Source organism: Eumetopias jubatus, unplaced genomic scaffold, assembly GCF_037043125.1.
Source record: "Eumetopias jubatus isolate StellerSeaLion01/CBP00866 unplaced genomic scaffold, mEumJub1_p1.0 scaffold_6, whole genome shotgun sequence".
Taxonomy (NCBI): domain Eukaryota; kingdom Metazoa; phylum Chordata; class Mammalia; order Carnivora; family Otariidae; genus Eumetopias; species Eumetopias jubatus.
The window spans coordinates 53,157,110-53,172,441 of NW_028274812.1; the positions used below are offsets into that span (position 1 = coordinate 53,157,110).

The following is a 15,332-nucleotide window of genomic DNA, read 5'->3' on the forward strand; positions in this document are numbered from 1 at the left end:
AAACCATTTCTTAATTACTTCCTATCCCATTGCTTTTATTCTTTATTATCATCTGAAAATTTTAATTTACTTTTTTATAGTCTGTCACCCCTCACTAAAATATAAGCTACATGAAGACAAGGACCTCACGTCCTTTTTTGTTTACTGTTCAGTATTTGGAAAAGTGCCTAGCATATAGTGGGCCTGTTAGCAATGTGTATTGATTGGTCAACAAAAAAACCCTTTCCTCCATTGTATAGGTTGCCTTCCATGGGACACCACTAGATGGCGATCATGCCTTTTTATGGGACTATGGTGCCCTGAGTTTTGAGACCTCAAAGGAAATAGGAATTATTGGCTCAAAGAGAGTTTACGGTCCAAATTGATAAACCTAATGGTTGAGAATGATGAATATGAATAACAGCTCAGAGTGAACTATAGTGTATCACTAATATTCGACATGGTAAAAAGCACTTATTATCAAACTTAAAATGGGTGCACCATGGGGGTTTTTGGTTTTTTACTGCTCTAATGTCTGGATTATTACCTGGCTTCCAGTAGGCTTCAATAAATACTACATATATATTTTAAGACTAATAGTCTATTTCATAATTTTTTAATATGAAGAAAAATGAATATTGATTCTCTGACATAAGTTGGACTACACAGGAAATCAACATGACCACCTGTTTTAGAACATCCTTCTTATAATAAGCAAAACTTAACAGTAAACATACAAAGCACCCCTTGCAAACCAAATCTCAAACAAAATTCAGGCAAGAACATTTTTCTACATTAAATTTGATAGTTTCCTTATATCACTTAGCATGTTTGATAGAAACCATGAGCTCAATTAAAATGAGATATTGCTGCCCCCAGATGTCTGTTTTTAATGTATTCTGCTAAATAAGATATTATCTAATAAAGTTTCCATGACTCATTAGGTATTATGTACTTAAAAAATTGTTTGCCATGTGACTCTTTCATAATATCTTAGGTAATGAATTAAACATTTCATAGATATCATCTCTTGAAGAGAAGCTGTATTTAGTTGATATTTTTATTTCCATTCTAAAAATATTGCAACAAGCTCAGTGAGATTACGTATGTAACATAAGAAAAAAATTTTTGTTTGTTTTTGTGAGCCTCCTCCCCTCAGTTTTACTGGAGTATAATTGACAAAATTGTAATATATTTAAAGTGTACAGTGTGATAATTTGATATACACACACATTGTGAAAGGATTCCCACAGTCGAGTTAATTAATACACCCATCACCTCACATAATTACCCTTTTCAGTCTTTTTTAATGAATGAAGCATGGTCGAACAATATTCATATGATACAGGTTCTCTGAGATCTATGAAATGTTGGCATTCCTTGGATGGTGTTATGAATTTAGAATATGAAATTTCTGTATGTATATAAACTTATATAATGACTGTGAACCAGCTAATTTAAGAAATTGTCTTCAACTATCAGTAGATTTTTTTAGGGATGTATATGTAGTCTAAATTCTGGATGCCTGTTATGTTAATAAAACAATTATATGAATTGAAGACAAATTAAATGTAAAATAAAAAAATTTTATTTGTTATTGTTCCAGATGAACATTACTCGAAAACTTTGGAGTCGAACTTTCAATTGTTCGGTCCCGTGCAGTGACACAGTGCCTGTCATTGCTGTTTCTGTGTTCATTCTCTTTCTACCCATTGTCTTTTACCTTAGTAGCTTTCTTCATTCGGAGCAAAAGAAACGCAAACTCATTCTACGTAAGTTCCTTTTTACAACTTTATTTAGCTAACACCTGTATTTTAAACACTTAGGCCTGTTTTAGAAATGATGTATGCTCTGAAAACTCAAACTGTATTAAGCTAAAACAGCTCTTTGCTTCAAATTTTGCAGTTACACTTACTAATGGAAGAGATGTGTAAGAAGTTTATAATTATAGATAATCAAAAGTCAACACACGGTATCTTCTGGATATTTTAATTGAGAAAGCTTGGAATAAGGCTGGCAGCAACAGAAGAATAGCAACAAAGGTTTTGCAGGCTTGAAATGGCCATAGTAGGGAGAGGTAAATAGCTCTTAGGCCCATCAAAGCCATGGCAGAGCCACCTAGAAAGCCATCTAAAAGGCAGGGAGAAACTATGGTGAGCACACAGATGATTTATGAACAAATTGGAATCATAGTTGCAAGATCATTACTTGACATACAGAGTGTGCTGAATACATATTCCGCATCAAATAGGGCAGAGCAGAAAAAGCACGAACTAGAAAATCCCATCTAGCTGAAGAAGAGTGGCTTCTAAGTGTCATGGTTTCTTATTATCAGAATGAAGATATGGGCTTATCCCTTAGTAATTTTAATTTTTCAAAATAGAGAATGTCTTTTATAGAAAAAGTTAGGCTTTTTTTTTCTTTTAAATATTATTCCTAGCCTAGGAACCTATGAAATAAAAATTCTTTACCTTATAAATTTTTTTTAAAAGATTTTACCTATTTTATTTTTTAAAGATTTTATTTATTTATCTGACAGAGAGAGACACAGCAAGAGAGGGAACATAAGCAGGGTGAGTGGGGGAGGGAGAAGCAGGCTTCTCGAGCCTGATGCGGGACTCGATCCCAGCACCCTGGGACCATGACCTGAGCTGAAGGCAGACGCTTAACGACTGAGCCACCCAGGTGCCCCTTACCTATTTTAGAGAGAGAGCACTAGCGGGGTGGGGGTGGGAGTAAGGGGAGGGTCAGAGGGAGAGGGAGAGAGAATCTCAAGGAGACTCTGCACTGACATGGGGCTCGATATCATAACCCTGAGATCATGACCTGAGCCAAAATCAAGAATTGGACGCTTAACTGGCTAAGCCACCCAGGCACGCAGCCCTCCCTTATAAATTTCTTTCTAGCCTTTCTTCATAGTTTATTTAACCTCACTTCTAATACATCTAATTAAAAGGTTACTTGCAGATCAGTTTGAACTGAATTTGTAATGTCACCTTGAAAAGCTAGCTAATAGAGGGGAGAGTCTTTAATATGAGGGTATTTAGTAAAGCTTTTCAGAGATTGCTAGCATTCTGTAAAATAGGTAATAACTCAGTCCTAAAAGCACTTATCTAGAATAATAACAAAGTACTGCAGGGACCTCACTATTGAGAAACTTTGTTTTTCAGGACTTGGTGTACTTGTAAAGTTTAGCATCTTATTTATCTTGCAAATAATTTAACTCTGTGGAAGATATTTACTGCTTCTGATTGGGGTTTTTGTATGTTTGTTTTCTAAATCACTACCATCCATCTGTTTGTACAAGCCACAAACCTTGTTATCTTTAATTTCTTAATTCTTTTCTTTATTTCCCCCTTCCCATATTCTCTCCCCCACCCCATTTCACTCCATCAGCAAGTACTGATAGCCCTGCTTCCAAAAATATATCTTAAATTATCTTTTCTATATCTCCACTGATAATACTCTTCCCTAAGCCATCCCATCTCTTACCCTCCCATGCAGGAGTCCCTTAACTGGTGTCCCTGCTTCCATTTTTTTGACCCACTACAATCCATTCTCAATATAGTGTCTAGAGTAATTTTTTTTTAAAAAGATTTTTTTGATTTATTTCGACACAGCGAGAGAGGGAACACAAGCAGGGGGAGTGGGAGAGGGAGAAGCAGACTTCTCGCTGACAGGGAGCCCGATGCGGGGCTCGATCCCAGGACCCTGGGATCATGACCTGAGCCAAAGGCAGACGCTTAATGACTGAGCCATCCAGGTGCCCCTAGAGTAATTTTTAAAACACAAATCTTACTATGCTTTTCTCCCACTTGAAACCCTTCATGTGTTCCTGTTGCATCTAGAATAAAATTGAAACTTATTTCTAAGCTATCTGTCACCTGGCCCCCCATCTACCTTTCTAAACTCACTGTACCCTCTCCTTTCTTTGTTCATGATGCTGTATGTAGGCAGCCTGGCCTTCTTCCTGCTCTTCTCAAACCCAGACTCATTCACACTGCCCCTTTCCCAAAGCTCTTGTACTGGCCCTCCCTACTTTCCTTGACTGGCTCCTTGACATCCAGGTCTTAGGTCAAAGATTACTTACTCATGGGGAGGGTATGTGCTATGGTGAGCGCTATGAATTGTGCAAGACTGTTGAATCACAGATCTGTACCTCTGAAACAAATAATGCAATATATGTTAAGAAAAAAAAAGAAGAAGAAGATAGCAGGAGGGGAAGAATGAAGGGGGAGAAATCGGAGGGGGAGACGAACCATGAGAGATGATAGACCCTGAAAAACAAACTGAGGGTTCTACAGGGGAGGGTGGTGGGGGGATGGGTTAGCCTGGTGATGGGTATTAAAGAGGGCACGTTCTGCATGGAGCACTGGGTATTATGCACAAACAATGAATCATGGAACACTACATTAAAAACTAATGATGTAATGTATGGTGATTAACATAACAATAAAAAATAAAACCAAAAAAAATCATCACTAATGTTAAAAAAAAAAAAAAGATTACTTACTCAAAGTTACCTTTTATGACCCCCATCCTAAGAATACATCCTTCTTTTAATTCTCCTATATCTGTCATCCTTCTTTAGTGATACTTAATTACTTTTTAAATTAACTTTTTCATTTATTTTCTACCTTATTTGTCTCTCCTTCTTTGTTTATCTCTTACGGTTGATTCAGCTGTAAGCTCTATCAGAATAAAGATTTTGTTTATCTTGTTCATCACTGTATCACCAGCATCTAGAAAGTACCAGGCCTATAGTAGGTGCTCAAAAATACTCGTTGAATAAAGGAATATTATATTTAATGGTAGCATTTCCTAGAGTGTGTTCCTTAAAATACTAGTCCTGTGAAATTCCTTTTTATGATCTTTATAATGTACCTGAATATAAATTAAAGGCTCTAAGATTACATTCCCAAAACTTGACAATAGAACTTTTGCATAATACCTATTAATGTTTCCTGGAAGCATTGTTTATGAATTGATTTATGAATTTAAGAAAATGCTCATGTAAGCAAACAGTTCTTGTGCTGTTACCTCATGGGCATTGTTACTTACTTTTCTTTATGCCACAATTTTATATGCCCCCATACATTAAGTCCTATGGTAGGAATTAGGGATTAAAACAAGGAACAAGGCACAATATATGCCCTCAAAGAACACGCTGACCATAATCCAGTTAATACAACAAATGTAGTAGAGGCATACAGTGTGGCTGGACCACAGAAAAAAGACTAACTCTGCATTAGGGATGTTGGAATTCATCATTAGATGATGATCTCTTGGGTAGAATTGTTTTATTTTTTATTTTTTTAGTATCCTCTGGGGTAGAATTTTGAAGGATGTAGGGATTTATCAGAGAATAAGGAAGCAAGGAAGTTGTAGGTATATGCACTCATTGGTATTGCCACCTGTTTAGTTTAATAAATTTGGTAATTGGTAAGAAATAGGGGTTTTAAACAGCATAATAATAATAAAAAAGCCCTCTTGATTTAGTTTGCCTTCCAAATCCACAGGAAGCTTAAGAGTAGACTGCTAGCTTAGACTGTTTTTTAGGTTAAGTTGCCCTTTAGTTTAGCTGAAGCAATACACTGGTCCAGAAAGTCATGTTGTCCTCTTGCACTTAGAGTGAAAACCAGCAGAGACTGGTTTTCATCCTTGAGCACATATCAGAATTGTCTGCAGAGCTTTAAAGCAAAACAGAAAAGCAGATGCCTGGGTCCCTTTGCAGACCTTCTAAATCACAACCTCTACTCTCATGTTGAAAACCTCTAAAGTAGAGAGATTCCTAGTTAGCCAATGTAAGATACTTTTACTATGCCATAGTTGTTTTTCATTTCTGGAACATGAGAAACATTCATGTTTAACTATAAGCACAGACATTACCAAGTGAAATAGCATGATTTTCTTTACTAACCCTAATGACTCAGTTCCATTAGCATCATAATCAAAATTGTACATATTTTATTAACAGCCATATATATTTGTGTATGTGTCTGTGCATGTGTGTATAATACAACTTTTCTTTGTAAGCCATTTAAATTTTTTTTCAACTTTTTTTGACAGTTTTTTGATATTATAGAATTATTTTAAGAGAAATCTAGATTTGGATTTCTAACTTAGACTTTTTTTTTTTTTTTTTTTTGGGATTTACTGCTTATTCGTGAGAGTCAGAGAGAGAGAGAGGCAGAGGCAGAGGGAGAGGGAGAAGCAGGCTCCCCGCAGAGCAGGGAGCCTGATGCAGGACTCGATCCCAGGACTCTGGGATCATGACCTGAGCCAAAGGCAGACGCTTAACCATCTGAGCCACCCAGGTGCCCTCTAACTTAGACTTTTAAATACATCATTTTATTATTGTACCTTATAGCACTTCCATTTTTTAAGTAGAGTACTCTTACATATTTGAGATTATGATGTTCAAGATGATATAAATTAGGTCTGTTTTATTTGGTACTGCTTCTAACAAAGTCATGTGTGGCTTCAAGCAAAGTTATGTTTTTTGAGGTTGGTAGAAGAAAATAGGCATAAGTTTTAATTCTTGGAAGATTGAAGCTATTCTGATTCAAACATAGAGTTAATAAATAACTATAGTTTACATAAAAATAATGAATAATTATGTTTAGAGAATTTAAGTTAAAATATAATACTTTTGATTTATCTAGCCAAACGTCTCAAGTCCAGTACCAGCTTTGCAAACATTCAAGAAAATTCAAACTGAAATCTGCAAGATGGAGAATTAACGTCATATTCCATGGATGAATGGTGGAAGATACAACTTGGTCCAAAAGAGGATGAACTGATTCGACAACTCAAGTTCCCTAAGAAATGCAAGGACTTCAGATTTATTTTTAAATAAGAATTTTCCATTTTTCTTTCCTTTCCATCCTTTTTTTAAGGGTTTGGGTATTTTTTAATTTCTAGGCCTAGCAATGTCATCTATTTTAAAGTGTATTTGTTATAATAACAAAAGATGCAAGAACAATCTTTGTTTTATTTTGTAGGCATATTATTACTATTTGAGACTCCTGGTATCTCCTTATTAATGTAGTACTTAAGTAGCAAAGTTTTTGAAAACTAACATCTAAAAATTAATCAGTTATGGCAAAGACTTTGGAAAAAGAAATATACTTGCCAAAAGTAGCCGGTCCAAAGATTAATTTAAATTCACCATTGCAGTATTATTGTTACATATATATTTAATATGTCACACATTACAAATAATATGTAATTCAATCTGTAGTTCCCTTAAAGTCATTTTTGAAACCACTAATTATAAACTTCCCTAGACAATTTTTAGAAGCAGGAAGGCACATTACATTTATCTTTGTAAAAAGATTTGTGGTAACTGATTTCTTACTTAACTTTTATAAATATATTTTGCACCTTATTTTTGCCTTTATTTCATAAGTAATTTGAAATCACTGGACTGCTGTATTATATTCAGGGCAAGATAGATTCTTTTTCTACCAGGGATTTGCATTGTGAATTACATTAAGTTATTTGGCAATTTATAATTTATTACTACTTTAAATCAAACATAGATAGCATTATCACAATATATTTAAGTTGTGAATTTTTTTTTTAAATGCAGATTCTCTTGGGTTATATGGAGATTTTTGGAGGGGAGAGAAAGGAAGGGTAAAAAAAAACTGAAGGCCCAGAAAATAGGAAAGGACCTGAGGGGTTGCTCACTATAAGACTGTTGAATGGTTCATGTTGAGGGCATGAGTGAAGATGAGTCTGATGCAGAAAGCAGTTAGGTTAAGATGCTTATTTTTTTCTAAATTATTTAAACAGATAAATGTGATATGATAGAAATGAAGTCAGATATTTCACTATCAGAAAACAAATTCTATTTTGGAATGTTTATATCAACTTTTTTTAAAAAAACTTCATTTCAGAATTGGGCATAGCTTTTTTTCCTCAGGTTTTTAGTGTTAGGCATTTCATTTGTTAATTCCTTCTTGCTTTCTGGGTGAAAATAGGCTTTGTTTTAAATGTTGAGAGTATGAGAAATAAGGGTTAGGTTAAATAGTACAATAATTTTAATCCCTTTGTATACTGTAAAATGCTCTATAATGAGACAAGAAAGTGTTTTTAATTTTTTTAAATGTTTACTGTATATGCAGAGTGAACAAGAAGGCTCATCTTTGGATATGTAACATATCCAAAAGCTGTTACAGTTTTTCTAGTATGCTGTGATCCATTTAAAATGTGCTGGGGTTTATTCCACAGTCACTGTTCATGCTGCTGATACTAATAGCACTGTCTTGATTTGAAGCATATAGTTGAGGGCCATTGAAAGCAATCTTTCATTAATGCAGATAAAACCAGTTTATATATGCAGAGTTACAAAATGGCATATTTGAATCTGTAAGTAGTGACTCTGATCACCTTTCAATGTTACATATTTCTAAAAACCATTGCTTTTGAATATGGTTGCTAATAAGCACTTTAGAAGAGAAAAAACAACCTTGACTATTTTTCTGGTTGAATCATTGCTCTTTAGAAGTAGCATCAACAATAGATTTCAAAAATAAGTATTAAGCATTATACTAAAATGTGTAAATACTTCATTTTTTAGTCATACTGAAAAATTCTTTGCCTAGTTTTAAATTCTGAGACACATAGCATATATGTGTGCATTAGATCATCTTTAGCTTTTTGACACTTTGAAATAAAGGAAGTAATTTAAGGAAATTGCAGTGCCGTATTTGTTTTTGTTTTTTGCTTTGTTCTGCTTTGAAAGAGAGAGAGAGGCAGAGAGCAAGTGGGGGGAGGGGCAGAGGAGGAGGGAGAGAGAGAGAATCATAAGCAGGCTCCATGCTCAGCATGGAGCCCAGTGCAAGGCATGATCTCACAACCCCAAGATCGTGACCTGAGCCAAAAATCAAGAGTCGGACGCTTAACTGACTCAGCCACCCAGACGTCCCAAGCCATATTTGATTTTTAAATGCATTTTTAAAACTTCTGAGTTTCTGAGAGGTCTGCTATAATTCTTATATTTGTTCTTCTACATGTAATGTTTTTGTTGTTTTTTGGCTACCTTTGAGATTTCCTCTTAATTTTTGATTTTCAGCAGTTTTACTATGATGTGTGTAGGTATATTTTTCTTTGTATTCTCCCTGGGATTCTCTGAGCCTCTTGGATCTTTTTGTTGTCTTTTATTAATTTTGGAAAATTCTCAGCTATTCTACTATCAAATATAATTCTGCCCTCCTCTCTCTCTCATCTCCTTCTGGGATTCCAGTTAGATTTGTTAGGTGATGTGATATTGTCCCACAGCTCTATTGGATGCACCCTTCTATTTCACTCTGACTTTCTCTTTGCATTTCAGTTTAGATCATTCTTTTTTTTTTTAAGATTTTATTTATTTGAGAGAGAGAATGAACAGGGGGAGGGGCAGAGGGAGAGGGAAAGAATCTCAAGCAGACTCCCTGCTGAGCACAAAGCCCGACATGGGGCTCAGTTTCACAACTCTGAGATCATGACCTGAGCTGAAGTGAAGAGGCAGTTGCTCAACTGACTGAGCCACCCAGGCACCCCAGTATTTTGGTTTTTTTTAAAGATTTATTTATTTGAGAGAGAGAGAAAGAGAGAGCACAAGTGCAAGTGGGAGGGAGAGAGTGAATCCTCAAGCAGACTCCCCACTGAGCGTGGAGCCTGACATAGGGCTTGATCCCAGGACTCTAAGATCATAATCTGAGCCGAAACCAAGAGCTGGCTGCTCAACCACCTGAGCCACCCAGGTGCCCCAGATCCTTTAGTATTTTAATCACAGTTATTTTGAAGTTCCTGTTGGATAGTATCAGTATCTGGGCCATCTCTGGATCTAGTTCTGTTGACCACTTTATCTCTTGACAATATTGTCATTTTCTTCTTCATTTTTAATTTGTCTTAAATTTTTGATTAAATGCCAGACATTGCATGGAAAAGAACAGTAGAAACTGAGATAAAATAGTATTCATACCTGCAAATGGGCAAACCTTTCTATCAGGCTATTAGTATGGAGTAAACTGAGTATCTCCTACCAGTAGTTCATCTGGGTTTGGGTTTTATTGTTAATATCATTACCTTCAGTATATTATAGGTTTCAAATTCCTCCAGTGGTGGACTGCTGCTACTTTGTGTTTGGTGTGTGGCCTGAAATGCCAGAGAGTTTTTCTCAGTGTTCCTAGTTCGCCTTCAGCTTTCAGCCGACTGTGCATACCTGTGCAACAACTGAGATCTCTCTCCATGGTCCTGTCCCTCCCTCTGCTATAGAGTTCTCTTGCTGGTTTCTTTGTGCAAGGCTTATGGTTGGGGCAGACAGTCTCATGCAGCTTCTGGGCTCTTGAGTTTTAGGGTGGGCCTCCCTCTCCCCATGGCAATTAGACTCTTCATTGTGATGGGGTGAGATCTTAAATGGGAGTGAGTTTTCTGTCCCTCTCTCACTGGTAGCAGACTCTGCTTTGTATCAGTGAAGGATCCTGGGGACAGTTGGGTTTCCTGCCTTCCTGCAGCATCTGATGGCTTTTGCTTCAACTCCTCCTCCATACAGTCAACCTTTTCTTGGGATTAGGGGACAGGGAGGTTTTGTACCACTCCTCTAGTGGCAGATGGCTTTTTCTTTGTGTGGAAGATGGACATGGGTTTCATGCCTCTCTCCCAGTAGTAGCTGGTTGTCATCTGCTTATCTCACCAAAGGGAGGCTCTTTCAGTTCTCCTGATCTGCCCCCAGTCTTTCTTACACCCAGGGAGGCCTATGGAAAAGTGCCGGCAAATAGGGCAGATGCCTTGTATCCCTGGCCCCCAGAGATTCTAAGTTGTCATATTAGCCCACACTTGGTCTTTCAGCTTTTGTTAACATTTCAGGTTTTTTTCCCTCTTTCTTCTTCGGCTGCTACTCTTCCTCCTGTACTCTGCCCAAAGCAAAACAGTTTGTAGGAGCGGTGCTTATGTCTTTCTATATCCTAAGTGGGACTAGAACTCACTGATTGCTTCTGTGTTGTCAACTCTTTTAAGTTTTTACTTGACAGCAAACTGCTCAGCAGTTTGTTGAATACGTTCAAAGAGGTAAAATAGGCAGTGAGGGCCTTAGCAAGTTGACTGGAATTGTGGCGATTGGAGGTCCCAGTACACTGCAGTCATGTCTATTATGTCCTATAATGGAGGTGTCATCATGGCCATGAATGGGAAGAACTGTGTGACCGTTGCTGCCAATAGGCGCTTTGGGATCCAGTCCAAGGTGGTGACCAAGGACTTCCAGAAGATCTTTCCCATGGGTGATTGGCTGTACATAGGCCTGGCTGGGCTCACCACCAATGTCCAGACTGTTGCCCAGCACAAGTTCCAGCTGAACCTGTATGAGCTGAAAGAAGGTCTATAAAGACAGAAAGTTCTCACAAGCAGGCCTACATTTTAAAAGAAATACTAAAACAGTTCTTCAGGCAGGAGTAAAATAAGCCTAGATGGAAACTGAGAGGCTTCCAACTCAAACTCATTGGAAGAAAAGATTGATGTAAAGGGAAAAATATATGGATAAATTTAAATAATAATGACTGTATACAACAATAATATTCTGTGGGGTGTCTCCGTATTCTCTCTCTCTATTCATTAATCTATATGTGTGAAAGAATGAATAGAATGAATGAAAACAACACTGGCATAAAAGTCAAGAGGGGATTATTTTTGGAGTCAAAATGTTTTAAGGTCATTGCATTATCTGAAAAGATTTCTTTAGGCTGTTCTGGAAGTAGAATGGATTATCAAGCAGATACTGGTAAAGAACTTTGTTGCTTTTAAGTTGGACTGAATATACATTCTGACTCAGATCCAATTCCATTCCTTTCATTACATCTTTGAGGATTTTCTTCTGCTCTTGACTCTTTGTATTTCTTTTTTTTTTTTTTTAAGATTTTATTTATTTATTTGACAGAGAGAGACACAGTGACAGAGGGAACACAAGCAGGGGGAGTGGGAGAGGGAGAAGCAGGCTCCCCGCTGAGCAGGGAACCTGATGTGGGGCTCGATCCCAGGACCCCGGGATCATGAGCTGAGCCAAAGGCAGACGCTTAACAATTGAGCCACCCGGGCGCCCCTTGACTCTTTGTATTTCTTAAGGAAGCAACTTGCTATCAAAGAGAAAGCAAGGGCTTTAAAATCAATCAGACCTGGGCTTAAACTCCTGCTTTTCCCCTTACTTGGGCAAGCAATTTACTTCTCTGAGCCTTCACTTTGGGAGGGCTGTGAAAATGGGAGGTAGTAATACTGGCCTCACAAGATTATTGTGCAAATTAAGTATATGAAGAGCCTACAGTGTGATGCTCAATATCCAGTGTGATGCTCAATATTCATATTGCTCAGTAGGTACTCGTTTTTCCCCTTATGGACTGCACTGTGCAACTGGCACTTGATTATTCACCCTCTCACATTGTTTCCTAGGTTCCTTATATTGGTGATTATTATCCCTCCTCTCCTGACTCCATTGTAATCTTCTCTAGTTCCGGGACTATATATCTCCCTTTCCTCTCTTACCCCTAGTTCAGTGAATAGTGTTTGGAGGAAGAGTAATACTTGCTTGAGGAAAACACATGTAAATGAGATGAAATACATTCCTGCACCATACATTATGTTGGAAGGTATCTTCATAGCAGTTCTACCCAGAAGGATATTTGAGACCTTGAAGAAAAGTCCTTCAGCTGCCCGTGAGAAGCATAAATGGTGAAAACATGTTTAATGGAAAGAGTGAAGTGCCATTTTACCATGCAGGAACCCTCCAGTTTAAGCCCTGAAGATTCCAGGCTGGAGTATCCAGTATCTGGATACTCAGATACTGCTGAGTATCATGGATTGCTGCCCTTAAAACTAGCGTCGTAAGTTGTATATAATACCTTTTCTGGGCAAGAGTCCCATCTACTTAATCTCTGCTAGTTGAGTATGTATTAGATCTGACTGTTGAAAAATACCAACTTAAACCAGACAGTTAAAAAAAAAATCAACATGATGCCCATAACTGGCTTAATTTATCTTTCCTTTCAGTAATCCCACATACTACCTACTTATTTGCTGTAATGAACATGCCATTCAGCTAAAATAAGATTAACTGCTTAAAACCGTGGCATTACAGGCAGAGAACTTTAATGCTGCTTTGTGTTTCATTGTAAAGTTCAGCAGTTAAACGATATGGTGGTGTCGTTTCTTCCTTTGTAATCAAGATGGTTTCACTTAGGATTAGTGCTCCCCAGCCGATTCTCCTGATGGAATATTTGAAGCAGCAAATTTATATGTCTAGGTTACAGCCTGGGAGCAATAATAACCTTCAGAATCAAACCTGTTGGCCTAATCAGCACTCAAATTGCACTGCTCTTTGTGAGGCCCCCCCTCTGCTCTAATGGTGATGGAAATCTTGCCTGCCATGCAGACTGTGGAAGGCAAATTGGAAGGGGGCTTGGCCATGCATCTGGAAAATAGCACTGTGATGACTCAGGTTGGATCAGAGTTCAGAATGTTAAGCCAAGTTCCTCCCAAGTGAATGAACATTCACCTGTTCTCTGCATCAAGGTCAAATCCCACTTCAATGGAGCTTTTCTAGACTGTTCCAGCCCCAACTCATCTCTCTTTTCTTCGAAGTTTAATTGCAATTATAGTTCTCCCTATATAAGGCTGACTATCAATTTATATGGTTCATATCATTGTTCTATATGGGCTAACACTGTCCCTTCAGTTAGAAGTCCAGGACTAGCATCTACATGGTCCTGGGCCCAAAGGGGCATGTTGTTTAACAGTTGCTCATTGACTGAAGGAAACACCCTCTGTGTGATGTGACCCATCATGACTCTGCCTGGATATCCACAGTGGGGACTATCAGTCTCAGCTGAGCCTGCAAGGGTCCCCTATCCTCATCATGTTTTCTCCTCTGTGGAGCATATTCCAGAGAGTGAACATGGTGACCAACAGATTTGTCCATCCATTCAACTGATTTTTTTTTCCACTCAGTAAATATTTATTAAGCATCTCCTGTGTACCAAGTCTTTTCAGAACTCTAAGAACTGAGAAACTTCTTGCTGACCATTTTGGTGGAGATGGGGAAAACAGTTTAAAAGAGCTAGACGAAAACTCCTTTCTTCTCACAGAGTACCCTTCAGCCCCAGTTTTTGGGCAGGAACCCCTATAATGCTTCCTTTCCCTGTTTGTTTATTTACCTATTCTTCCCATCCTCACTTCTCCCCTCAAACTGCTGTGCTACATGGGACTGTTCCTCCCCTTCTTCCCTGGCTTTGATAATAGCAGGCTATTGAATTTTCTTGTGTGAAACTGGTTTGCTCAGGTCTCTGCCAAGCTGGCTGCACTTGCTAGGTTGGATGGATTCCAGGCATGATCCTCTAGGTAGGATTTAGTGTGGGTCAGGATTCCTTAGTGGGTAGGAAGAGGGTGGGGAGAGAAAAGGGAGATTAGGTTGGTTCTGCCCTCTCTGCCTAAGGAATTAGATGAATTGTTTAATGAATTATAAACAGGGAGCCCTGCCTTGGATCTACTTCCATGCCGAGCCCAATAATTTTGACTCCTCCAGGGTAAAGCTGGACCCTCAATCACCCATGGGGTGATCTGAGGCTGTTGTGGGCATGTCAGAACAGCTGACATCCAAGCTGGACCTCTTAGGAAACCTGAGGTCACTCTCTTGACAGCTGTGAATCCAATAATGAAGCACCCTAGTCTCCTGCTTCCTTCATTTTTCTGGCAGAAATAGGGGCTATCCTAGAATGGTAGACTGTTAGAACCAAGGGGAGCCTTCATCACCCTTTATTCCAGGCTTCCTTATTTTTCAGGTGTAGCGATGACAACTAGTCAAAGTGGTTTACCCAGGTAGATGGAGCCGTAGCGGCCAAGCCCGGGCTGTGACCCATGTCCCCTGACTCCCAGACTGCAGCCAGGACTACAGCATGCCATCTCTCCGCATTCCCTTTTTCCATCACTCTGTTCCCACGCCTCCTTTTATTGCCTCTCTCTTGACTGACGCATCTGTTTTCCTTCCTGTTAAATTTCAAAAGCAAAAACTACCAGTGTCAGAAGGAAAACAACAAAAATGAGCAAAACTGTTTTCGTGGACACTCTTCTAACACCTTTGATTTGTCCATAGTTTGCTAATAAATATTTCTTAGATGCCAGTGTGCTTAAGCATTCATTTAGTTGAATTTGCTGTGGACTCCTAAGTGTTTATTAAGTCTATTTCTAATAGGAAGAGCATATTTTTTTCTTTTTTAGTTCAGACTTGTTTTCATTACAAATGGCAGAAACCCAACTCAAACTAGCTTACACATAAGAGGAGATTTATTGGATTCCATAGCTGGAAAGTCCAGGAAGTGATCTCA

At 38.1% G+C, this 15,332-nt stretch overlaps 1 protein-coding gene across 1 annotated transcript in view; it reads left to right on the forward strand.

Moving 5' to 3' along the window:
* Positions 1 to 8,682, forward strand: part of OSTM1 (osteoclastogenesis associated transmembrane protein 1) — a 33,092-nt gene extending 24,410 nt beyond the window's left edge. Inside the window, exons 5-6 of the mRNA XM_028104202.2 lie at positions 1,586 to 1,751; positions 6,645 to 8,682. Coding sequence (XP_027960003.1) covers positions 1,586 to 1,751; positions 6,645 to 6,700 — 222 coding nt within the window. The 3' untranslated portion in view covers positions 6,701 to 8,682. The remainder of the gene's footprint in view (positions 1 to 1,585; positions 1,752 to 6,644) is intronic.
* The last annotated feature ends 6,650 nt before the right edge of the window (positions 8,683 to 15,332 follow it).